This window comes from Copadichromis virginalis, linkage group LG10 (genome assembly GCF_057382275.1).
Source record: "Copadichromis virginalis isolate Kocher_CV1m ecotype Utaka linkage group LG10, C_Virginalis_male_GT1.1, whole genome shotgun sequence".
Taxonomy (NCBI): Eukaryota; Metazoa; Chordata; class Actinopteri; order Cichliformes; family Cichlidae; genus Copadichromis; species Copadichromis virginalis.
The window spans coordinates 8801032-8828808 of record NC_140627.1 but is presented as its reverse complement, the minus strand read 5'-3'; the positions used below and the strand labels follow the sequence as shown (position 1 = coordinate 8828808).

At 44.8% G+C, this 27777-nt stretch overlaps 1 protein-coding gene across 2 annotated transcripts; it reads right to left on the bottom strand.

Annotated features, from left to right (window-relative positions):
- Positions 1-687: 687 nt before the first annotated feature.
- Positions 688-27777, bottom strand: gusb (glucuronidase, beta). 2 transcript variants are annotated; one of them, XM_085469654.1, is made up of 13 exons: positions 27303-27775; positions 26339-26524; positions 25700-25881; positions 25173-25315; positions 21242-21429; positions 20961-21113; positions 20687-20865; positions 17648-17794; positions 16531-16615; positions 14677-14853; positions 14456-14591; positions 14199-14283; positions 688-1000 (listed from the first exon to the last, which is right to left on the bottom strand). In XM_085469654.1, exons 1-13 carry the CDS (start codon positions 27516-27518, stop codon positions 838-840), a joined length of 2040 nt encoding a protein of 679 aa, XP_085325780.1. In that variant the 5' UTR covers positions 27519-27775; the 3' UTR covers positions 688-837. The 2 variants fall into 2 exon arrangements, with proteins under 2 accessions (XP_085325780.1, XP_085325781.1); XM_085469655.1 differs by having other exon boundaries at positions 936-1000; positions 14090-14283; positions 27303-27777.

Genomic DNA, 27777 nt, shown 5'->3' with positions numbered 1-27777 from the left:
TCAGTGCAGAAGAGCCCCAGGAAGCTTTGCAACTTTGAAATTTTCAAATTTCAACCACAGATGCTTTTCCTTATGAACTTGATCACCACAATTTATTTAGAAAGATGCACAATACGTCACCACTTAGGTTGTTTAGACTGCTGTAAAGCCTTAGAGCCTCATGTTTGACACCTCTGCTTTCTGCAAACCATGTCGTATAATGATGGTTGTATAATACATAATGCATATAACTGCATAATCGTATAATGACAACTTATAAGTATTGACGTGATAAATAATAATACAGCATGACTGTGTCACATATATAAAAGATAAAAACACTTAACCTTGGAGTGTTTTATTATTTAATGCTGAACACGAGAAAAAAGCTCCTAGTTGTCACTCAAAGGTGACCATAAATAACATTCAACCTTAACGGTTAGTAATGTGTAATAATTATTTTTGCTGTAAAATGATGTATTTTACATGGAAGTCTTTGGGACTGACTCATCTTTGGAAGCATTTGAGGAGGTGAATGTCATTATAATTATGGACAACGCTTTACATCATTGTGATCACTTCACAAATCAAACTGCAAACAGCAAGTGTGGCCTTGATGATCTAGTCAGTCCTGTGTTCTACACTTGTTACATGTAACAGTGTGTGTTATCATTTATCCAGACATGTTATTAAGAAACAAATCAGATCTTAATATAATAATAATTCTTTATTTAAAAGGGACAGTGCAGTTTAATATAGTCCAAATATAAAACATGATATTGATGTACTGCACATAGCTATTGCTAATTTAATATTTAAATGTTGGCTAAAACAAGGGCTTTGTCCTGTCCTCGCTTTTCAGTCTTTGTGATCTGCAGCCTCAGGGTTGAGATGCGCCACTGGGACAAAGGGAAGGGTTACAATAGGGAGGGGACTATAAGTGACGAATAAGTGGTTTAGGGTCTCTTCCAACCGCTCCGGATCAACGCGTCCGCTCGCAGGAAAGGCTGGTTTCGGAGATCTGTGAGTAGGCATGGAGAGGGGGGGTGAGAGACAGGGGGACACACATGTTAGACGACCAAGAGGTCAATCTGGACATTTGCTTCTGTTTACATCTCAATTTCTTAAGAGTGTTTTTAAGCAAGAAGAGCAGAGGATGTACACTCAGTTCTCACTTTATTAGGTACACCTAATTTATATCAGTTGTTCCCTCATTTCTGTAAATGAGGTTAAGCTAAAAAAAGAAAAGCAAATAGGAACACCTTACTGTATAATGCAGTACATGAAAACAGCACCACAAACACTTCCTCTTTTTTACAATGAAGATGAAACTATGAAAAGTTGCCTTTATTGCAGGACTGTTGTTAGTCTGCATTAGTTTGAGCTCCCTAATAAACTGACAACTGAGTGTTTATTGTTATAATTTTCAAATCCAGAAAATCTGGAAACACTTGTGCAGTTAAAACTTTGGGTTAAAGCTGAAATTGTCCATAAGAGCTACAAAATTAGCAAATGTGGCAGGAATGCCACATTCCCATAGCCTTGTATTTCAACTGCTAGACGTTGTGCTTCAAAACGGAGAAATTCAAGGCTTTGAGACGGTGAATTTGGCAAATCAGTAACACTAAACAATGAGGACGTTACAAAGTAACCACTCTGGTTACGATACAGTGGTCAACAAGCTCTTGAGTTTGCAGATTACCAAACAGGATGGCTGTCACAGAGGAAACAAAAGTGTGGATACAGACTGTGTTCACGTAAGTTTGATTCTGGTTTCTTCTAGAGCCTGTTGACCAAATAGCTGTTGAGCACACCGCAGGTGACATTTAGCACAGACAAACATGGCGGACGCTGCCGACTGGTGAGAGGTAAATAAACAATGGACAACATGCAACACGTAACAGGAAGGGGTGAGGATGCCATGGGTTACCGGTCCGTTGCCATGGTAACCGGTCCGTTGCCATGGGTTACCTGTCCGTTGCCATGCGTTTACATGCGTTGTTATGGGTTAACTGTCCGTTGCCATGCGTTTACATGCGTTGTTATGGGTTAACTGTCCGTTGCCATGGGTTACCGGTCCGTTGCCATGGTAACCGGTCCGTTGCCATGGTAACCGGTCCGTTGCCATGGGTTACCTGACCGTTGCCATGGGTTAACTGTCCGTTGCCATGCGTTAACTGTCCGTTGCCATGCGTTTACATGTGTTGTTATGGGTTAACTGTCCGTTGCCATGCGTTTACATGCGTTGTTATGGGTTAACTGTCCGTTGCCATGGGTTATATGACCGTTGCCATGGGTTAACTGTCCGTTGCCATGTGTTAACTGTCCGTTGCCATGCGTTTACATGCGTTGTTATGGGTTAACTGTCCGTTGCCATGGGTTACCGGTCCGTTGCCATGGTAACCGGTCCGTTGCCGTGGGTTACCGGTCCGTTGCCATGGTAACCGGTCCGTTGCCATGGGTTACCTGACCGTTGCCATGGGTTAACTGTCCGTTGCCATGCGTTAACTGTCCGTTGCCATGCGTTTACATGTGTTGTTATGGGTTAACTGTCCGTTGCCATGCGTTTACATGCGTTGTTATGGGTTAACTGTCCGTTGCCATGCGTTAACTGTCCGTTGCCATGCGTTTACATGCGTTGTTATGTTTTAACTGTCCGTTGCCATGGGTTACCGGTCCGTTGCCATGGTAACCGGTCCGTTGCCATGGTAACCGGTCCGTTGCCATGGGTTACCTGACCGTTGCCATGGGTTAACTGTCCGTTGCCATGGGTTAACTGTCCGTTGCCATGCGTTTACATGTGTTGTTATGGGTTAACTGTCCGTTGCCATGCGTTTACATGCATTGTTATGGGTTAACTGTCCGTTGCCATGGGTTAACTGTCCGTTGCCATGCGTTAACTGTCCGTTGCCATGCGTTTACATGCGTTGTTATGGGTTAACTGTCCGTTGCCATGCGTTTACATGCGTTGTTATGGGTTAACTGTCCGCTGCCATGCGTTAACTGTCCGTTGCCATGCGTTTACATGCGTTGTTATGTTTTAACTGTCCGTTGCCATGGGTTACCGGTCCGTTGCCATGGTAACCGGTCCGTTGCCATGGTAACCAGTCCGTTGCGATGGTAACCGGTCCGTTGCCATGGGTTACCTGACCGTTGCCATGGGTTAACTGTCCGTTGCCATGGGTTAACTGTCCGTTGCCTTGCGTTAACTGTCCGTTGCCATGCGTTTACATGCGTTGTTATGGGTTAACTGTCCGTTGCCATGGGTTATCTGTCCGTTGCCATGCGTTTACATGCGTTGTTATGGGTTAACTGTCCGTTGCCATGCGTTTACATGCGTTGTTATGGGTTAACTGTCCGTTGCCATGGGTTATATGACCGTTGCCATGGGTTAACTGTCCGTTGCCATGCGTTAACTGTCCGTTGCCATGGGTTACCGGTCCGTTGCCATGGTAACCGGTCCGTTGCCATGGGTTACCGGTCCGTTGCCATGGTAACCGGTCCGTTGCCATGGTAACCGGTCCGTTGCCATGGGTTACCTGTCCGTTGTCATGGGTTAACTGTCCGTTGCCATGCGTTTACATGTGTTGTTATGGGTTAACTGTCCGTTGCCATGGGTTACCTGACCGTTGCCATGGGTTAACTGTCCGTTGCCATGGGTTAACTGTCCGTTGCCTTGCGTTAACTGTCCGTTGCCATGCGTTTACATGCGTTGTTATGGGTTAACTGTCCGTTGCCATGCGTTTACATGCGTTGTTATGGGTTAACTGTCCGTTGCCATGGGTTATATGACCGTTGCCATGGGTTAACTGTCCGTTGCCATGCGTTAACTGTCCGTTGCCATGGGTTACCGGTCCGTTGCCATGGTAACCGGTCCGTTGCCATGGGTTACCGGTCCGTTGCCATGGTAACCGGTCCGTTGCCATGGTAACCGGTCCGTTGCCATGGGTTACCTGTCCGTTGTCATGGGTTAACTGTCCGTTGCCATGCGTTTACATGTGTTGTTATGGGTTAACTGTCCGTTGCCATGCGTTTACATGCGTTGTTATGGGTTAACTGTCCGTTGCCATGCGTTAACTGTCCGTTGCCATGCGTTTACATGCGTTGTTATGTTTTAACTGTCCGTTGCCATGGGTTACCGGTCCGTTGCCATGGTAACCGGTCCGTTGCCATGGTAACCGGTCCGTTGCCATGGGTTACCTGACCGTTGCCATGGGTTAACTGTCCGTTGCCATGCGTTTACATGTGTTGTTATGGGTTAACTGTCCGTTGCCATGCGTTTACATGCGTTGTTATGGGTTAACTGTCCGTTGCCATGGGTTAACTGTCCGTTGCCATGCGTTTACATGCGTTGTTATGGGTTAACTGTCCGTTGCCATGGGTTAACTGTCCGTTGCCATGCGTTTACATGTGTTGTTATGGGTTAACTGTCCGTTGCCATGCGTTTACATGCGTTGTTATGGGTTAACTGTCCGTTGCCATGGGTTAACTGTCCGTTGCCATGCGTTAACTGTCCGTTGCCATGCGTTTACATGTGTTGTTATGGGTTAACTGTCCGTTGCCATGCGTTTACATGCGTTGTTATGGGTTAACTGTCCGTTGCCATGGGTTAACTGTCCGTTGCCATGCGTTTACATGCGTTGTTATGTTTTAACTGTCCGTTGCCATGGGTTACCGGTCCGTTGCCATGGTAACCGGTCCATTGCCATGGTAACCGGTCCATTGCCATGGTAACCGGTCCGTTGCCATGGGTTACCTGACCGTTGCCATGGGTTAACTGTCCGTTGCCATGGGTTAACTGTCCGTTGCCATGCGTTTACATGTGTTGTTATGGGTTAACTGTCCGTTGCCATGCGTTTACATGCGTTGTTATGGGTTAACTGTCCGTTGCCATGGGTTAACTGTCCGTTGCCATGCGTTAACTGTCCGTTGCCATGCGTTTACATGTGTTGTTATGGGTTAACTGTCCGTTGCCATGCGTTAACTGTCCGTTGCCATGCGTTTACATGCGTTGTTATGGGTTAACTGTCCGTTGCCATGCATTAACTGTCCGTTGCCATGCGTTAACTGTCCGTTGCCATGCGTTTACATGCGTTGTTATGGGTTAACTGTCCGTTGCCATGCGTTAACTGTCCGTTGCCATGCGTTTACATGCGTTGTTATGTTTTAACTGTCCGTTGCCATGGGTTACCGGTCCGTTGCCATGGTAACCGGTCCGTTGCCATGGTAACCGGTCCGTTGCCATGGTAACTGGTCCGTTGCCATGGGTTACCTGACCGTTGCCATGGGTTAACTGTCCGTTGCCATGGGTTAACTGTCCGTTGCCATGCGTTTACATGCGTTGTTATGTTTTAACTGTCCGTTGCCATGGGTTACCGGTCCGTTGCCATGGTAACCGGTCCGTTGCCATGGTAACCGGTCCGTTGCCATGGGTTACCTGACCGTTGCCATGGGTTAACTGTCCGTTGCCATGGGTTAACTGTCCGTTGCCATGCGTTTACATGTGTTGTTATGGGTTAACTGTCCGTTGCCATGCGTTTACATGCGTTGTTATGGGTTAACTGTCCGTTGCCATGCGTTAACTGTCCGTTGCCATGCGTTTACATGCGTTGTTATGTTTTAACTGTCCGTTGCCATGGGTTACCGGTCCGTTGCCATGGTAACCGGTCCGTTGCCATGGTAACCGGTCCGTTGCCATGGTAACCGGTCCGTTGCCATGGGTTACCTGACCGTTGCCATGGGTTAACTGTCCGTTGCCATGGGTTAACTGTCCGTTGCCATGCGTTTACATGTGTTGTTATGGGTTAACTGTCCGTTGCCATGCGTTTACATGCGTTGTTATGGGTTAACTGTCCGTTGCCATGGGTTAACTGTCCGTTGCCATGCGTTAACTGTCCGTTGCCATGCGTTTACATGCGTTGTTATGGGTTAACTGTCCGTTGCCATGGGTTAACTGTCCGTTGCCATGCGTTTACATGCGTTGTTATGTTTTAACTGTCCGTTGCCATGGGTTACCGGTCCGTTGCCATGGTAACCGGTCCATTGCCATGGTAACCGGTCCGTTACCATGGGTTACCTGACCGTTGCCATGGGTTAACTGTCCGTTGCCATGGGTTAACTGTCCGTTGCCATGCGTTTACATGTGTTGTTATGGGTTAACTGTCCGTTGTCATGCGTTTACATGCGTTGTTATGGGTTAACTGTCCGTTGCCATGGGTTAACTGTCCGTTGCCATGCGTTAACTGTCCGTTGCCATGCGTTTACATGCGTTGTTATGGGTTAACTGTCCGTTGCCATGGGTTAACTGTCCGTTGCCATGCGTTTACATGCGTTGTTATGTTTTAACTGTCCGTTGCCATGGGTTACCGGTCCGTTGCCATGGTAACCGGTCCGTTGCCATGGGTTAACTGTCCGTTGCCATGCGTTTACATGTGTTGTTATGGGTTAACTGTCCGTTGCCATGCGTTTACATGCGTTGTTATGGGTTAACTGTCCGTTGCCATGGGTTAACTGTCCGTTGCCATGCGTTAACTGTCCGTTGCCATGCGTTTACATGTGTTGTTATGGGTTAACTGTCCGTTGCCATGCGTTTACATGCGTTGTTATGGGTTAACTGTCCGTTGCCATGCGTTTACATGCGTTGTTATGTTTTAACTGTCCGTTGCCATGGGTTACCGGTCCGTTGCCATGGTAACCGGTCCGTTGCCATGGTAACCGGTCCGTTGCCATGGGTTACCTGACCGTTGCCATGGGTTAACTGTCCGTTGCCATGGGTTAACTGTCCGTTGCCATGCGTTTACATGTGTTGTTATGGGTTAACTGTCCGTTGCCATGCGTTTACATGCGTTGTTATGGGTTAACTGTCCGTTGCCATGCGTTTACATGCGTTGTTATGTTTTAACTGTCCGTTGCCATGGGTTACCGGTCCGTTGCCATGGTAACCGGTCCGTTGCCATGGTAACCGGTCCGTTGCCATGGGTTACCTGACCGTTGCCATGGGTTAACTGTCCGTTGCCATGGGTTAACTGTCCGTTGCCATGCGTTTACATGTGTTGTTATGGGTTAACTGTCCGTTGCCATGCGTTTACATGCGTTGTTATGGGTTAACTGTCCGTTGCCATGGGTTAACTGTCCGTTGCCATGGGTTAACTGTCCGTTGCCATGCGTTTACATGTGTTGTTATGGGTTAACTGTCCGTTGCCATGCGTTTACATGCATTGTTATGGGTTAACTGTCCGTTGCCATGGGTTAACTGTCCGTTGCCATGCGTTAACTGTCCGTTGCCATGCGTTTACATGCGTTGTTATGGGTTAACTGTCCGTTGCCATGCGTTTACATGCGTTGTTATGGGTTAACTGTCCGCTGCCATGCGTTAACTGTCCGTTGCCATGCGTTTACATGCGTTGTTATGTTTTAACTGTCCGTTGCCATGGGTTACCGGTCCGTTGCCATGGTAACCGGTCCGTTGCCATGGTAACCAGTCCGTTGCGATGGTAACCGGTCCGTTGCCATGGGTTACCTGACCGTTGCCATGGGTTAACTGTCCGTTGCCATGGGTTAACTGTCCGTTGCCTTGCGTTAACTGTCCGTTGCCATGCGTTTACATGCGTTGTTATGGGTTAACTGTCCGTTGCCATGGGTTATCTGTCCGTTGCCATGCGTTTACATGCGTTGTTATGGGTTAACTGTCCGTTGCCATGCGTTTACATGCGTTGTTATGGGTTAACTGTCCGTTGCCATGGGTTATATGACCGTTGCCATGGGTTAACTGTCCGTTGCCATGCGTTAACTGTCCGTTGCCATGGGTTACCGGTCCGTTGCCATGGTAACCGGTCCGTTGCCATGGTAACCGGTCCGTTGCCATGGTAACCGGTCCGTTGCCATGGGTTACCTGACCGTTGCCATGGGTTAACTGTCCGTTGCCATGGGTTAACTGTCCGTTGCCATGCGTTTACATGTGTTGTTATGGGTTAACTGTCCGTTGCCATGCGTTTACATGCGTTGTTATGGGTTAACTGTCCGTTGCCATGGGTTAACTGCCCGTTGCCATGCGTTAACTGTCCGTTGCCATGCGTTTACATGTGTTGTTATGGGTTAACTGTCCGTTGCCATGCGTTTACATGCGTTGTTATGGGTTAACTGTCCGTTGCCATGCGTTAACTGTCCGTTGCCATGCGTTTACATGCGTTGTTATGTTTTAACTGTCCGTTGCCATGGGTTACCGGTCCGTTGCCATGGTAACCGGTCCGTTGCCATGGTAACCGGTCCGTTGCCATGGTAACTGGTCCGTTGCCATGGGTTACCTGACCGTTGCCATGGGTTAACTGTCCGTTGCCATGGGTTAACTGTCCGTTGCCATGCGTTAACTGTCCGTTGCCATGCGTTTACATGCGTTGTTATGTTTTAACTGTCCGTTGCCATGGGTTACCGGTCCGTTGCCATGGTAACCGGTCCGTTGCCATGGTAACCGGTCCGTTGCCATGGGTTACCTGACCGTTGCCATGGGTTAACTGTCCGTTGCCATGGGTTAACTGTCCGTTGCCATGCGTTTACATGTGTTGTTATGGGTTAACTGTCCGTTGCCATGCGTTAACTGTCCGTTGCCATGCGTTAACTGTCCGTTGCCATGCGTTTACATGCGTTGTTATGGGTTAACTGTCCGTTGCCATGGGTTAACTGTCCGTTGCCATGCGTTTACATGCGTTGTTATGTTTTAACTGTCCGTTGCCATGGGTTACCGGTCCGTTGCCATGGTAACCGGTCCATTGCCATGGTAACCGGTCCGTTACCATGGGTTACCTGACCGTTGCCATGGGTTAACTGTCCGTTGCCATGGGTTAACTGTCCGTTGCCATGCGTTTACATGTGTTGTTATGGGTTAACTGTCCGTTGCCATGCGTTTACATGCGTTGTTATGGGTTAACTGTCCGTTGCCATGGGTTAACTGTCCGTTGCCATGCGTTTACATGCGTTGTTATGGGTTAACTGTCCGTTGCCATGCGTTTACATGCGTTGTTATGGGTTAACTGTCCGTTGCCATGGGTTATATGACCGTTGCCATGGGTTAACTGTCCGTTGCCATGCGTTAACTGTCCGTTGCCATGGGTTACCGGTCCGTTGCCATGGTAACCGGTCCGTTGCCATGGTAACCGGTCCGTTGCCATGGTAACCGGTCCGTTGCCATGGGTTACCTGACCGTTGCCATGGGTTAACTGTCCGTTGCCATGGGTTAACTGTCCGTTGCCATGCGTTTACATGTGTTGTTATGGGTTAACTGTCCGTTGCCATGCGTTTACATGCGTTGTTATGGGTTAACTGTCCGTTGCCATGGGTTAACTGCCCGTTGCCATGCGTTAACTGTCCGTTGCCATGCGTTTACATGTGTTGTTATGGGTTAACTGTCCGTTGCCATGCGTTTACATGCGTTGTTATGGGTTAACTGTCCGTTGCCATGCGTTAACTGTCCGTTGCCATGCGTTTACATGCGTTGTTATGTTTTAACTGTCCGTTGCCATGGGTTACCGGTCCGTTGCCATGGTAACCGGTCCGTTGCCATGGTAACCGGTCCGTTGCCATGGTAACTGGTCCGTTGCCATGGGTTACCTGACCGTTGCCATGGGTTAACTGTCCGTTGCCATGGGTTAACTGTCCGTTGCCATGCGTTAACTGTCCGTTGCCATGCGTTTACATGCGTTGTTATGTTTTAACTGTCCGTTGCCATGGGTTACCGGTCCGTTGCCATGGTAACCGGTCCGTTGCCATGGTAACCGGTCCGTTGCCATGGGTTACCTGACCGTTGCCATGGGTTAACTGTCCGTTGCCATGGGTTAACTGTCCGTTGCCATGCGTTTACATGTGTTGTTATGGGTTAACTGTCCGTTGCCATGCGTTAACTGTCCGTTGCCATGCGTTAACTGTCCGTTGCCATGCGTTTACATGCGTTGTTATGGGTTAACTGTCCGTTGCCATGGGTTAACTGTCCGTTGCCATGCGTTTACATGCGTTGTTATGTTTTAACTGTCCGTTGCCATGGGTTACCGGTCCGTTGCCATGGTAACCGGTCCATTGCCATGGTAACCGGTCCGTTACCATGGGTTACCTGACCGTTGCCATGGGTTAACTGTCCGTTGCCATGGGTTAACTGTCCGTTGCCATGCGTTTACATGTGTTGTTATGGGTTAACTGTCCGTTGCCATGCGTTTACATGCGTTGTTATGGGTTAACTGTCCGTTGCCATGGGTTAACTGTCCGTTGCCATGCGTTAACTGTCCGTTGCCATGCGTTTACATGCGTTGTTATGGGTTAACTGTCCGTTGCCATGGGTTAACTGTCCGTTGCCATGCGTTTACATGCGTTGTTATGTTTTAACTGTCCGTTGCCATGGGTTACCGGTCCGTTGCCATGGTAACCGGTCCGTTGCCATGGGTTAACTGTCCGTTGCCATGCGTTTACATGTGTTGTTATGGGTTAACTGTCCGTTGCCATGCGTTTACATGCGTTGTTATGGGTTAACTGTCCGTTGCCATGGGTTAACTGTCCGTTGCCATGCGTTAACTGTCCGTTGCCATGCGTTTACATGTGTTGTTATGGGTTAACTGTCCGTTGCCATGCGTTTACATGCGTTGTTATGGGTTAACTGTCCGTTGCCATGCGTTTACATGCGTTGTTATGTTTTAACTGTCCGTTGCCATGGGTTACCGGTCCGTTGCCATGGTAACCGGTCCGTTGCCATGGTAACCGGTCCGTTGCCATGGGTTACCTGACCGTTGCCATGGGTTAACTGTCCGTTGCCATGGGTTAACTGTCCGTTGCCATGCGTTTACATGTGTTGTTATGGGTTAACTGTCCGTTGCCATGCGTTTACATGCGTTGTTATGGGTTAACTGTCCGTTGCCATGCGTTAACTGTCCGTTGCCATGCGTTTACATGCGTTGGTATGTTTTAACTGTCCGTTGCCATGGGTTACCGGTCCGTTGCCATGGTAACCGGTCCGTTGCCATGGTAACCTGTCCGTTGCCATGGGTTACCTGACCGTTGCCATGGGTTAACTGTCCGTTGCCATGGGTTAACTGTCCGTTGCCATGCGTTTACATGTGTTGTTATGGGTTAACTGTCCGTTGCCATGCGTTTACATGCGTTGTTATGGGTTAACTGTCCGTTGCCATGGGTTAACTGTCCGTTGCCATGCGTTAACTGTCCGTTGCCATGCGTTTACATGCGTTGTTATGGGTTAACTGTCCGTTGCCATGGGTTAACTGTCCGTTGCCATGCGTTTACATGCGTTGTTATGATTTAACTGTCCGTTGCCATGGGTTACCGGTCCGTTGCCATGGTAACCGGTCCGTTGCCATGGTAACCGGTCCGTTGCCATGGGTTACCTGACCGTTGCCATGGGTTAACTGTCCGTTGCCATGGGTTAACTGTCCGTTGCCATGCGTTTACATATGTTGTTATGGGTTAACTGTCCGTTGCCATGCGTTTACATGCGTTGTTATGGGTTAACTGTCCGTTGCCATGCGTTAACTGTCCGTTGCCATGCGTTTACATGCGTTGTTATGTTTTAACTGTCCGTTGCCATGGGTTACCGGTCCGTTGCCATGGGTTACCGGTCCGTTGCCATGGTAACCGGTCCGTTACCATGGCAACGGACCGGTTACCATGGCAACGGACAGTTAAAACATAACAACGCATGTAAACGCATGGCAACGGACAGTTAACCCATGGCAACGGACAGTTAACCCATAACAACGCATGTAAACGCATGGCAACGGACAGTTAACCCATGGCAACGGACAGTTAACCCATGGCAACGGTCAGGTAACCCATGGCAACGGCCCGGTTACCATGGCAACGGACCGGTTACCATGGCAACGGACCGGTAACCCATGGCAACGGACAGTTAAAACATAACAACGCATGTAAACGCATGGCAATGGACAGTTAACGCATGGCAACGGACAGTTAACCCATAACAACGCATGTAAACGCATGGCAACGGACAGTTAACCTATAACAACACATGTAAACGCATGGCAACGGACAGTTAACCCATGGCAACGGACAGTTAACCCATGGCAACGGTCAGGTAACCCATGGCAACGGACCGGTACAGTACATTTCAACATTTTCAGCAATCACTCACAATCCTGGCACAGTGAACACATCGCACAGTGGCATGATTGTTCTTGCATTTGTGTTTGACCTGACACATGGCTCTTTTTCCAGGACTAGGTGTGGAGGGTTGTGTCCGAAGCAACTGTTCTTTTCTTGCCTTCTTCTCAGCTACATGAGAGTGAGCCAACTCTCTTGCAAGCTCCACCACATTTACATATGAATGACTAGGAATGGTTCCATCAGCCTCATTACTACATTTTCAGAAAGTCTCTCCCCAGTGGGACGATTGGGGTCCTTGCCAAGATATGGGAAGACATTGCAAATGTACTTGGATTTTAGGTCGCAAGCCACCCAAAACTTGATCCCAAACTTGTCAGGTTTACTTGCAATATACTGCAGGAAACAGCACCGAGTCTTTGATGGGAAAAGCTGTTCATCAACGGTGATATGTAGACCAGGGTTGTAGCATGTGATGCAGTTGGTGACCAATGATCCCCACACACTGGAAATTGCAGCGAACTTATCAGTCTTTGCTCGATTTGCTCCATTGTGGCATCAATCAGACCACTGGTATAATGTTGAAATGTACTCACTCACTTTTTATTATTATTTGTAAATATGTGTACAAATGGTTGGTTTTTTGTACTGTTTTTATCAATAAATCTCAGCAACAAAGGACCTACACCCATGTGTGTTGATTTCTCCCTAAGACGGCAAACTGAAACACTCCAAGTTGGTGACTTTTGGAGATTTATTTCCCTGGATGATTGAGAATGCATCAAGATGAAACACAAAAGGAAGTTCACAGCTTTTAGCAGCTCCCCCACCCCCTCATCCACACACCCCCACTCCCCTCCCTCCAGAATTCCCAGCTAACAACCTAATATACATATGAATGACTAGCCAATTTAGCTTCCACTTGGCTGAAGCTAAAGCTTAGCTAAAACCCATTTGGCTGCTCTCCGGGTTTTAAAGGTAGAAAAAGCCAAATGGCAGTCCGTGGTGATGTAAGTGTTAAGTAACTTTTGTCCCATCTTACCCACACTTCACATGATTGATTAGAGTCCATGTCTGGAGACATCTATGTGCCAGTATCAGGTCACCCTTATGGCACCTCCTATTGGCAATAGGTGATAATCATCCCATGTCTTTCCCCAGGACACTGACAAAGAACTGAAGCCTGCTAAGTAAAAGAGTTTTGCTCTCTCTTCTTCCCATTCGGTTGAGCAATTTTCTTGCATATATGCTATAATTTACAAGCATCCATGCACCCACTACACTACACTTGTTCTAAAATTTTCAGTCAGTTTAATTAAATATATTTTGGTCCTATAAACTCTGTGGTCTTTTTGGTCTCTCCTTTTGTCTGAATTCTGGGTTGGCTCATGACAAAATGAGGTCTTGTCCTCTTTAAAAACAGACTGGTTTAGTGGGTTTTAGCCTGCTTTCCAGTGGCATTAATTTCGTTTGAACTTTCCTGGTAGGGGGCTCGAAGGGGACGTATCTGACAGTGTAATTTATTTAGAGAGATTCATTGGTATCTTTGGGGGAGAGAGAGCTAAGTCACTGGTTGTTCAGGTAGTTTGTTTGTTGGTGCATTCAATTGGTTCTTTACAAGATGTGCTACTGCCATTCAATTCTGTATGTTTCACTTTAAACAGTAAATATGTTTTCTTTGTTCTATTATGAATAAAATGCAGGCTTATGAGATTTGCAAATTATTGCAGTTTAAAAAAATCTGTTTTATGATATTATATTTTATAATTTGCGTCAGACTTTTTTAAATTGAGGCTTTAATTAGAAAAGGTGTACTTCACAATAGATAAGGCACAAGAGTCTATTTTCAATCACTGTAGACCTATAAAATGTTCCCTACAGCTGGAATAAAGTATTATAAAGTTCATTAGTTAAGATCAATATGTATACACACACACAAACACACACACAGATGTTGTTCAGACACAATATCACAGTATTGGTTCAGCATACTGCTTACACAGTGTTGACTATTTCCCAGACTGGCTACCATCAGAGTTTCAGAGTGATCAGAGTTATTTAGTCAGTCAGGAAGCAGTCTGCCCGTCTCATTAGCCAGCCTCCAGTACCTCTTCCTCAAGAGGAACGCTGCTGCCTTGGGCTGCCTTTGCCGGGTGAAAATACCCTTCTTGTTCCCCACCACACGATAGATTCCTGAAGACACAACACAGTTTGACAAGAACACTGTCACAGTGCAGAATATAATAAGCTGAATAAATAAAGCTCTGGTTTTTAACCTAATGGCTGCTTCCCTAGAGCTTCAGCTATTGTTGTATTTAACTGCAGTTCTGGCTCTACAGGTTGCTTTATTTTGAAGCTGCAGTACCTTGTGATGTCATGAAGTCTGCAAAGTTCCAGATGAGTTCACCAACGAAATACTGATTCCTCTTCTGGTCGAACACATCATGGTAGCTCTGCAGGAGAGCATTCTGGTACTCCTCAGTGAACATCATGGGTGGATCCTAAAGAGTGACAGTAAGACTTGTTAAAGGTGCAGAACTGACTTGTGAGTGAGTGGAGTGAGTTAGTGAGTGAGTGTATTCTTACCATGTGAAGCCCTGGAACTGCATCTGCTCCATATTCACTCTGGATGATGGGTCTCTGGTACTTTCTGTACCAGTTTTCAAAATGAGTGCTCAGCTGAAGAGGAATGATATCCAACCGGCCTTGATCAAAATACCAGGCAAAGTAACTGTTTGCACACACTACATCTACATAGGGACCCTAGAGAAAAAAAATAACCCAGAAAAGGATTCAGAAGTATTCTTCAACATGGTTATGATTTACAATTATTTATTAAATATTTATGACACAATTTTCTTGCAGTCACCCTTTAAATAATAAAATCTGTAAGGTGCTTTTTATCAACCAGTTTCAAGTTGGGTAAATGAGTGCATGGCGCTTCTGTTTTAAAATAAACACCATGCCCCACACTGACATGCATTAATGTTCCTCGGTCCACTGCATTAAACTGGAGGCTCTGCTCTTCATCTCTTCATTGCCTAGGTGAATCGTGGTATCAGAACTCCACTCTCAGTTTAGGATAACAACCGCATCATAGGAGTCAAGACGGAGCACATATAATCTTATTGTATGCAGATGATGTTTTACTATACTAACAGAACCACACTCGTCATTATCTCCATTGAAGAATTTTATCTCTGAATTTCGTCTTTACCCAGCGTATAAGATCAATACAGACAAAACTGAGGAAATGGATGTAAACAATAATATTCCAAAGAGGGTGAAACATACTCCTTGTTCATATGTCCTTGTCCTTGATGTAAATATATAAAAAATTGTGTATGTTTCTGTTCTGTGTCTTGTGTACTGTTTGTTTGTATATGTGTCTTTCTTGCTGCTGTTACACCCACATTTCCCCTTGTGGGACAAATAAAGGATTATTATTCTATACTCAGTTGACTAAATTTACTTACTATGACTTATTAGGACTTAAAAAGAAAAATCAACATGGGTTTTGTGAGCTGCTCATCTGGTGTTAATTAACTAACTTAGTTAAATTGCTATCTTGAGCAGGGCATAGACCTGAAGCACTCAATGTGATTCATTTCACTTAGTATAAACTTCACCTTTTAACATGATTATAACAGAGGTGCTACTTAGCAAATTCTGTTACACTATTATCATCAACGATGTGTCAAATAAAAAGTCTGGAAACTGAAAAAAGAAAGGGATGTGCAGACTTTGTTTAATATGTGATGTTGACATTGATTGATTGAATCTTTATTTTGAACATGTTGAAAAAGTACAACAAAATAGAATTAAAAGAGACAAATGAACAAAGCAAACAAAAGGAAAACGAGCAACCACAACTCCAAATAACTTTCATGTTCAAAAAGGAGCAGGAAGAAGCATAAGCTTATTTAATCCCACCCCTTTTCCACTATCTAGTATCAATAGACTACAGAAATACCTCCTTGCAATTACATTATATGTCATGTGTATTTATTTTTTTAAATATATATACATATATGTTTCTATCTATCCATACATACGTATATACACATACGCACATATACACATTTTCAATAACCCCATTAACACCTCTAGGATACACAACCTACAAATATATATATATACACCCATACCAACATACCCGTGCACCCGCACACACATGAAAATATTAGACAACACCCTATCAAATCTCTACCTTTTCCCTGTACCCTGTAAAAACCATATCCTTAAACCGCTTTTTAAACTGCGCCATGCTCGGACATTGCTTCATATCTTTACTTAGTCTGTTCCACAGCTTCACTCCACACACAGAGATGCAAAAACTTTTTAATGTTGTACGGATACGAGGATGTTTTAAAATTGAATTCCCCCCTCAAATTATATCCCCGTTCCCTTTTAATTAGTGTGATGGATGAAGAAACTCACCCCTTTGTCCATGTCAGCTGCAGCGATTGTGACGTAAGTGACAGGTCGGGTTTGGTCCAGAGCTTTGGTGTGCTCAATCAAAGTCCTGTAAGGGGGTAGAAAAAAAGGAAGTGATTTGATGTTGGGCTCAAATCAGCAAAAGATGTGTCTTGAAATGCAGTTGTACTAAATACAGGAAATGCCGTCTGGGACATACCAAGTGTTGCTACATTATGGGGAATTGGCTGGAATTATTGACTTTAAATGTTAAATTTCCTTCCTTAGTTGGACATTTAGTTGTCTTATTTCTGTTTGGTTAAAATAAATGTTTGTTTCTTAATAATTACATTAGTGTTTGTCTCTAAGTTCTTCTTTGCTTGTTTTTTTTTTATTTTTTTTAGCTCAATTGTTTGTTGTTTTATGCTCAATTTAGTTTGGTTTTAAATGTTAGTTTGTTATATTTTGTTGCCATTACAATTAGGGCCAGTAGGATACAGAATATTTAAGCTCAACATGATATTTAGTAAATTAAAAAGCCGATATTCCAAAATATCAGCCAATTTTTATTTATTTGATCATTTTTTCCTCTCTCAAACATGACTTGTTTATACTACACTCTGCTTGGATCAGCTGGTTTTTGTGTTTGTGGGGTTCCAAACAACAGGGACGTTGCAGAGTTGCACCTTCTAATGGCTGAACTATGCAAAATCAACACTCTACTTTTTAAAAAAAATAAATTCATCACTTCAGCTCGAATTAGTTCTGTTCACTTAATTTCTTAGGGCTCCATGATCACCTTTTGGGTTTTTTGCTTTTTTTTGTAAAACAAAATCCACTTTATAAAAAACTACATTATGTTACTCATGCCTAACTAGCCTTGTCCCTCATACCAGCTATCAGATGGATATCAGATGCTACAGACAAACTGATCTTTTCTACCAGGATTTTAAGAGTTATTACTGTTACACCTTCAGTGTGATAAAGCACATATTTGAGAAGTAGAATAAACATCAGAATTCACATTTTCAAACAAACGGAATAATCCAACATCATGTTGCTTATCTGTGCAGTGATGACTATTTGAAGGGTGGCAATAATTGGAGCTTTACACCTCAAAAGAAAAATAACCTGTACTCACTTGAAATAAAATTCAGCAGGAGGCATCTCTGAGGCGGGCTCATTGGCTACCGACCACATGACCACAGAGGGATGGTTCTTGTCCCGGCGCACAAGCTCGTCCATGACAACCAAGTGGTGAGACAGAGAGGCGTTTCGAAAACTGCGACTATCAGCAAGGCACAAAAGAACACAACTCAGCCTGAGCTGAAAGACTAACGACTCAGATCCATCCACACTGCAAGATGTGAAGACCTAACTCACAACTGTTCTGCTTTCCAGTAAAGTTCAGCTATTGTGAGTTAGTCTTTTATTATAAAATGTAATATTATGAGTACTGTACACATTCAGGTTTAGAAACATGTGGACAAAAGTCAGTTAAAAAAATATGAAAAAAAACCCCTCCAATTTGTCAAAGGAGCTTGCAAAGAAAAGCGTCTGGACTTCTTTAAGTTGCTTGAAGACGTTTCACCTCTCATCCGAGAAGCTTCTTCAGTTCTAAGGTCAAATGGTGGAGATGTAAAAATACTGAAATTGTTACTTTACAGTATCAGAATCAGAATCAGAATCAGAATACTTTATTGATCCCTGGGGGAAATTATTTTTTTGCTAGATGACCAGATGCTGGGGGCAGAGGAAGCATGTGGAGAGTCCCAGATAGTCCCACTCCAATTTACAGTTTTTTCTGAATGCTTAAACCCTAACTGTGATTCCTGTAGCACAATCTCTAAAACTATTCAGACTTATAGCAAAACCACTCACTGAGTTTGCAAAACTAAAAGCACAAAAACTGCTTTGCACTCAGTTTGCAATTTTGTAACACACACTTTGCAAAACTGTAGGCACAATTAACTACACAACACTCAATTACCAAATTTCCAACACACTCCTAGCAAAAGTATACACATGTATGGCTATCATTAACACTAATTTGCCAACTGTCTGGCACACTTTCACATGTGAAAACTTTTTTAGATAATTAGTTCACTTTGCAATCAGCCTAAGCACTATAATACAGGTAAGCTGTGTGTGCGGAGTACAATGGAGGGAGCAGAAAGAGTGAGAAGTAGAGGAGGCCGAGGAAGAGGACGTGGAGGTGAAGAAGTAGGATGAAGAGGACGACAAGGACAAGGAGGAGCAAGAGGAAGACGAGGAGGGGGGAGAGGAAGATGAGGAGGGGGGAGAGGAAGGGTAGGAAGAGTAAGAAATAGAATTGCTGATGACATCAGAGCTACAATAGTGGACCATGTAATCAACCGTGGAATGACCCTGAGGGTAGCTGGCCAACGGGTCCAGCCTAACTCGAGCCGCTACACTGTAGCAAGTACCATAAGGACATCTTGAAATGAGAATCGGTTAGTACAGTCACTTCGCACAAAGATTTGTAGCACTGCCATATGCCAATGAGAAACACACCAATACCATTGATGTAAAAATACTGAAATTGTTACTTTACAGTATCAGAATCAGAATCAGAATACTTTATTGATCCCTGGGGGAAATTATTTTTTTGCTAGATGACCAGATTGCTAGATGACCAGATGCTGGGGGCAGAGGAAGCATGTTCACTGCAGACCAAGTAACCCATATAGTCATTATGGCGATTGCAAATAATCCTATACTTGGAAATAAACACTTGTGTTTGTTTTGATGTGTTTGAATAAACACCAGTACTTGAAGTTTGGATCCCTCTATGCTTATGGATCTATGACAGAAGTATGAGCTCAAACTGACATAGCCTACCTTGTGCACAGAGAAAGCAAAAGCCAGATGTGTTTTGTATTCATACCATCAGTGTGCAGTTGGCGCATTGTGTGCTTAGTAGATGATGGCTTGTGTGTACTGTTTGATACGGAAACACTATTTTTACGAAGGTGTGAAGAGTTAATCTAGCTGTGTTTGCTTTTGCAAGAGAACTACGATGTTTTGATTATTGGGTGACAGGTTTTCTTATTTGTGTGAAGAGTTTTGCAAAATTAGCCAATAGTTACAAAAAATGTGCTTAAGCAATCAGAAAAAACTGTAATCTAGCTGTGTTTGCTTTTGCAAGAGAACTACAATGTTTTGATTATTGGGTGACAGGTTTTCTTATTTGTGTGAAGAGTTTTGCAAAATTAGCCAATAGTTACAAAAAATGTGCTTAAGCAATCAGAAAAAACTGTAAACATGTGTATGGCAGACAGTCATCTTGTCTAATACTGTCAGGGTCCTCTGAGCAATTATGGACTAATATTATAATGTATGTATTTTGTATTGCTGTCCCTCATTCTCCCTGCTTGTAGACATATGTGCATGTAGGTGTGTGTGTGTGGCCCTGGCAGGTGCTTGGCCACACCTGAAGACCTTGACACACCTGCAGTTGATCAGGCCTGTCGGAGGAGCTACTTGAGAGTGTGGTGGAGCTCTCTCCGATGCTGGATCATTGCGTGGCTTCACGTTAGTCTCTCGACCAGTTCTTAGTTTGAGTCTCCTGCATTATTGTGTGTCTGACAGCTGCCTCTCTCTTATGTCCCCAGGAGTAGCGGGAGACGAGAGGGCAGCGAGCACGGGGTGCTCATCATGGAGAAGCGGAGACAGGAGCACTAACACTGGGAAGAGGACACGTCACGGGAGTCGGGAGAGCACGGGATTTATTGTCATGTTTTTCCATCACTGTAAATAAACGCACTGTCTATACACAGAGCACCGCACCTGGGTCCTCATTCCCCATATCCCCACGGTCTGCCAGCCAGACCGTGACAGATACACTGTGTGACATAGCTGTAATTAACTTAGGAATGAAGTCAAGTTTGATATGCAGACTGAATGCTTATAGCCTATGACAATCACATGTCATTTCATGCAGTATTCCTATTGGTCACAATAGTGTGTAACATTTTTTGGCAATTCTAACTTGGGCAGCATGAAGTTCATAAAGAGTTTCAGCAGGGGTGGTATTGGACAGCATGTGCAGTTTTCTCTATGTCTTCATATGCTGTGGCAAACAGAATCTTTCACTTTTGACCTTACTGAACCCTCAAACATATCCAAAGGTCACACAGATATGTGTGGTAACACTTACATGTCTTTGATGCCAACACCTGGGCACTCATCTATCACCACAATCCCATGACGGTCACACATCTGCAGGATCTCCTCAGCATAGGGATAGTGGCTGGTACGGAATGAGTTGACCCCTAACCACTTCATTAAATTAAAGTCCTTTGCAATTAGGGGCCAGTCAAAGCCTCTACCACGAATCTACAACACATTAAAACCAGAAAAGTAAACATATGGTCATTGGAGCCTATTTTCTGCAAAATTTAAAGGAGTTTCATCCTTCTAGGGGTACTTACGTCAGAGTCCTCATGCTTATTGACCCCATGGAAATAAAATGGCTTGTTGTTAATGAGGAACTGGGTGTTGGTAACGTTTATTGTGCGGATACCAACTGGCAGAGTATACTCATCCTCATATGTTGATGTCTCACTGACTGCAATTAGGTGGACCTCAATGTTGAAGAGAAAATGTTAGAATAATCGAAACAACACAACCTGACAAATCGAGTGGCAATGCTCAGTCAAACCACATCACACTGCAGAAACACACCTACATGCCTGTGAGCATGTTGCCTTACCTTCATAGAATAAAGGTAACCTGGATTCTCGTGCATCAAGTACGGCCACCACAGCTTCACATCTACCACTTTAAGCCCTCCAGATGACCTATTGGAGGAGGCCACAAAGTGGCCATCTTTGTCCATTAGAGTAATGTTCAGAGTGTTGTTGAAGCCACCTTGAACAGATACTTTGTATCTGACAAGACCTACAATGCAGAGGAAACAGCAACATCTAATGAATAGACAGAAACTACACATTTAAAGTCTGATGTATATGATGCGGATGCTAATCTCTCTAAGCTTTTAAGATAAGATAAGATAAGATAGAACTTTATTAATCCCTCGGGTGGGTTCCTCTGGGAAATTCGACTTCCAAAAAAAAGCACAGCAACGACCGAAGTTACAGTTACAGAATTGTTATATATATATATATATACACTCAACAAAAATATAAACGCAACACCTTTGTTACTGCTCCCATTCCCCATGGGATGGACGTAGAGACCTAAAATTCATTCCAGATACACAATATAACCATCCCTCCCAAACAGTGGTCACAAATCAGTCCAAATGTGTGGTAGTGGGCACATCTGCCATATTGAAATAATCCATCCCACCTCACAGGTGTGCCACATCAGGATGCTGATCTGACATCATGAGTAGTGCACAGGTGTACCTCAGACTGCCCACAACAAAAGGCCACCCTGGAATGTGCAGTTTTTTGCTCTATTGGGGGTCTGGGGACCCAGAACCGGTCAGTATCTGGTGTGACCACCATTTGCCTCATGCAGTGCAACACATCGTCGCATGGAGTCTATCAGATTGTCAATTGTGGCCTGTGGAATGTTGGTCCACTCCACTTCAATGGCTGTGCGAGGTTGTTGGATATTCGTGGGAACTGGTACACGCTGTCGTATACGCCGGTCAAGCACATCCCGAAAATGCTCAATGGGTGACATGTCCGGTGAGTATGCTGGCCATGCAAGAACTGGGACATTCTCAGCTGCCATCTGCCCTGAACAATGTGAGCCATGATTCATCCGTGAAGCGCACACCTCTCCAACGTGCCAGACGCCATCGAATGTGAGCATTTGCCCACACAAGTCTGTTACGGCGACGAGCTGGAGTCAGGTCAAGACCCCGATGAGGACGACGGGCATGCAGTTGAGCGTCCCTGAGACGGTTTCTGACAGTTTGTGCAGAAATTGTTTGGTTGTGCAAACCAATTGTTCCAGCAGCTGTCTGGGTGGCTGGTCTCAGACGAACTTGGAGGTGAACCTGCTGGATGTGGAGGTCCTGGGCTGGTGTGGTTACACGAGGTCTGCGGTTGTGAGGCCGGTTGGATGTGCTGCCATATTCTCTGAAACGCCTGTGGAGACGGCTTATGGTTGAGAAATGAACATTCAATGCACGGGTGACAGATCTGGTTGACATTCCTGCTGTCAACATGCCAGTTGCACGCTCCCTCATTGCTTGTGGCATCTGTGGCATTTTGCTGTGAGACAAAACTGCACATTCCAGGGTGGCCTTTTGTTGTGGGCAGTCTGAGGTACACCTGTGCACTACTCATGATGTCAGATCAGCATCCTGATGTGGCACACCTGTGAGGTGGGATGGATTATCTCAATATGGCAGATGTGCCCACTACCACACATTTGGACTGATTTGTGACCACTGTTTGGGAGGGATGGTTATATTGTGTATCTGGAATGAATTTTAGGTCTCTACGTCCATCCCATGGGGAATGGGAGCAGTAACAAAGGTGTTGCGTTTATATTTTTGTTGAGTGTATATATATATATATATATATATACACACACACACACACACACACACACACACACACACACACACACACACACACACACACACACACACACACACATATAAATACAGAGACAAATATAAATAAAATATACAAAGGGGATAAATATAATAAATAGGAATAAAAAATAAAAATACAAGTGAATTGCACATTTCAAGTATTGAGTCTATTGCACTGTTGACTATTTACAAAAGTATTGCACAAGGTATTGTACAGTGAGGTGAGGAGGCACTACAGCTTAGTTGTTCCCCCCTCCTTTGTCCTCCTGTTTCCTGTTTCCCCTCCCTCTCCCCTCCAGAGAGGAGTTAAACAGTCTGATGGCGTGTGGGACAAAGGAGTTTTTAAGTCTGTTAGTTCTTGTCTTGTGGAGAAGCAACCTGTCACTGAACAGACTCTTCTGATTGTTTATGGCCGTGTGCAGAGGATGCCCAGCATTGTTCATAATGTCCAGCAGTTTCTTTAATGTCCTTTTCTCTGCCACTGTCACCAGAGTGTCCAGCTTCATGCCGACCACAGAGCCAGCCTTCCTGATCAGTTTCTCCAGCCTGGATGAGTCCTTCTTTGCTGTGCTGCTCCCCCAGCACACCACAGCATAGAAAAGTACTCCAGCAACCACCGACTGGTAAAACATCCTCAGGAGCTTCCTGCAGATGTTAAAAGACCTCAGCCTCCTGAGGAAGTACAGTCGGCTTTGGGCTTTTTTATACAGGTGCTCTGTGTTGCATGACCAGTCCAGTTTATTGTCCACCCACAGCCCGAGGTACTTGTACTTGTTGACCACCTCCACCTCCTCCCCCTCTATCTGAACCGGCAGTGGACCTTCTCTGGACCTCCCGAAGTCCACAACCAGTTCCTTAGTCTTTGAGGTGTTGAGTTGCAGGTGGTTTGTGTGACTCCATGCGACAAAGTTCCTCACCAGACTTCTGTACTCCTCTTCCTGATCATCCCAGATACACCCCATGATGGCCGTGTCATCTGCAAACTTCTGAATATGGCATAATTCAGAGTTGTAGCAGAAGTCAGAGGTGTACAGGGTGAAGAGAAGAGGGGACAGCACAGTTCCCTGTGGTGCTCCTGTGCTGCTGACCACAGTGTCAGACGTGATGTCCTTCAGCCTGACGTACTGTGGTCTGTCGGTGAGGTAGTCGGAGATCCAAGCCACCAGGCAGGGGTCCACCTCCATCCTGTTCAGTTTTTCCTGAAGCATACAGGGCCGGATGGTATTAAAGGCACTGGAAAAGTCAAGAAACAGTATCCTGACCGTGCCTTTTCCCCCATCCAGGTGTGAGTGGGCTCTGTGTAGGAGGTACAGGATGGCATCCTCCACTCCGACACCCGCCTTGTATGCAAACTGTAGTGGGTCCTGGGCATGTTGTACCTGTGGTCGGAGGAAGTTGAGGAAGAGCCGCTCTAGAGTCTTCATAAGATGTGACGTCAGTGCCACCGGTCGGAAGTCATTCAGCTCATTGGGCCGGTTCTTTTTGGGGACCGGGACGATGCAGGATGTCTTCCATAGGGCGGGCACTCTCCCCAGTCGCAGACTGAGGTTGAAGACTCGTTGTAGCGGCTCCCCAAGTTCAGCAGCACACGCCTTAAGCATCCTAGGACACACCTTGTCTGGGCCTGCTGCCTTTCTGGGGCGAAGCTTCCTCAGTTGCCTCCTGACCTGATCCACTGTGACACTGGGAGATGTTTGGGAGGAGGGGAGGGGGGGAGATGTCTTGCTGCTGAGAGAGGGATTGGAGGAGGGGGGTGTCATGGTGTCAGGAAGGGGGGGAAGCGAGGGAGGCAGGAGAGTGGGGAGAGGACTCTGTAGTGAAGGTGAGGGTGGGGGGGTTGTGGGCTGGTCAAACCTGTTGAAGAAGTTGTTGAGTTCGTTTGCCTTCTCCACAGTCCCCCCCACTGTGCTTTTCTTGGTGTTGTGGCCTGTGATGGTTTTCACACCATTCCAGACCTCCCTCATATTGTTCCTCTCCAACTTCTGCTCCTGTAGGTGTCCTTTGCTTCCCTCAGGCAGCGTTTCACCTCCCGCTTTTGTACATCAGTTTACCTGCTTACAAATTCTTTTGTGCTAGTAAGGATTTTAAATCACTGTGCATCACTGTATTAATTAATTTAATTTACCAGTGTTATCCATGAAGTTGGTCTCCACTGAGATGTCATCCACATGCACTTTAGGAGTAGTATACAACAGTACAGAACGATGAATCCCAGCATAGTTGAAGAAATCAAAGTCAATGTTTTGCACAAAAAACCCATCAGGATACCTGCAGACCAAACACAGTCTTCTCGTTATTTACATTCTCACTGATGCATCAGCTTAAAGTTTTGAAGTGTGGCAAGGAAGTCAAAAAGAACCCAGTATCACACAAAATGTGTAATAGACACTCTGGTCCACTGTGTCCATTTCACGCTTTGCAGGACACACGTGCAGAAGTTGCATTACTAGCAGGGGAAGATAATATATGTAAAGGCAAGCAAAAAAAATATGACGTACATTCCAGGTCCTTTACTGCAACTTACTGCAACTTCTGTTTGCGTGTACATTTCATGTTTTGTAGAGGCAAAGTGTGAAATGGACCAGCGTGCCTATTACTTGCTTTGCCATAATATTAGGTTGGACAAACACATGAACCAAAGAAAGAGCCTACCTGCTGCTGTCATTCATGTACTGGATGGTGCCTGGAGGAAGAGTCTCCAAAGTTAGGGTGTTGTTTACCGCGATGGTGATTCTGCATGGCTTTGTTGGTTCCTTGCGGATTAAACTACTAATCTCTGCCTCAAAAGGAAGGTGGCCACCTTCATGCTCTGTCACTTTCTCTCCATTCACCCACTGCAACAGAGAATGATCACCGTTTTACATGAGCTGAAATTTAATGATACACAATCTAATTTAAAATGAAGCAAGGATGTATTTTGAAACAATACATTTCTTCCTTATTTTAGCAAAATGCATGTATTACAACAGCATTAATCCACAGGTTTAATGAGTTTAGGTTCTAAACAGTCCAGACTTTTTTACCCACTGAAAACACAAAATATTAAGCAAACTCTTAAGTCGGTGAGATCTTATATCAAGAAATTCATCTGCTGCTGTACCAGATTTTTTGTAAAGTAATCATATTTTTTCAAGAAAACATGTGTTTCGTTACATGATGTGTTTTTCTGTAATATTTTCAAATAAACAACATGATTTTTAAAATGATTTTTGTGGCGGATGATAACTTTTTATATTTGAATTTATTCAAACTTTGAGTGAATGGCTCATAAAAGATGCAGGTGATACTCACCACTATTGAGTAATAGTGAGCACTTCCCACTCTAAGAACCACTCTTGTTCCCTCATCGGAGATCCAGCGGGCCGGCACGAACACCTCTCGCTCATACCACACCCAGCCAATGAAATCTCTCAGTGTGGGGTCCTGTGTGATGTCATTGTAGCTGGCAGGAACTGGCATTTCAATCACTGGGCCCGTCTAAAGAATACAAAACAACAATAAGAAGACAGGACTTTACAGGGATACCCATGGTAGCCATGTTTATTATATTATATTATTTATTATTAATTTTAAAGTAGACAATATACATATTCATCTAATTGAGGTCATTTTGATTCTCTGAGGTCATGGTAAACTCCCTTCCTGGGAGTCTGGCCCTAACAAGATGAGACTTATTAATATAAAATTTCAACCTTTGTTCTCATTTTAAAAATGTTTCTTTCTATTTTTTTCTTTTTCTAAAATTGTGAACATCTTCAGCTCTAAATGTCCCTACAGAACTCAAAAGGAGGCACAGTCTGACAGGAATATATCCTATTGTGTGGCATTTAAAGGGCTGATAAGCCAAAAATATTTAGTTACGACTGTGAGCCAAACTGATAAGTTTATGCATGCCTTACTGCTGTGTTGTTTACATAGTTATTTTGTTTTTGTTTGTTTTTTTCTTTTTTTTGGGGGGGGGGGGGGGGGGATCTGAATTTTTGTTTTTAATTCAGTTTAGTTTCAGTTTCAAAATTTAAAAAAAAATTGAAAACACCAAAACCAAGGATACTTCCTCAAATATTCAATTCAAAGCATTCAAATTTTCTTTTAGATTTTCTTTTTTGGTATAAATCTACATAATTGCAAAATGTTTAAAAGTTCTTGTTTACCGAGAGTACTGTATGCGACCGTTGTATCCATGTCAACAGTAAAACAAGTAAAACAACGTAGACTGATTTGTTTCATCTGACCTATCACCTCCGATCCCGCTCACCTCTGTCAGCCGACGTTTGTACCAAGCCTTCTCGAAGCCCTCGTTCCTGTTGGGGGACCCGTCAGCCCTGAAATCCCACAGCCCGTTCAGCTCCTTCACCTCTCTGAAGGAGGACTCCTGGGGAAAGAGCATGCCGCCGTCCAGCGGGAGCACCGTGCCAAACACTGATAGCAGCCACAACACACGGAGCACCGAGAAGCTTCCAGGTACAGACATCCTGAAGCCCTCTTCTACTGCCCTCTCAGAGAGGAACACAGTTTTTATCACCTGTTCTGGGGTCACATGACAGCAGCCGTTATTTTACATCGGTGACGAGATTTTCCGACTCTGCTCCGAGATTACAGAGGGCAGATGTTTCAAAACAGGTGAAGTCTGGACAAAACGGGGACACCGCAAACTAACAGAAAGTTCTAAAAAAAAAAAGTAATCTCAACTTGCATGAAGCAGGACGAACAACAGTAACCAAAGCTAAAGG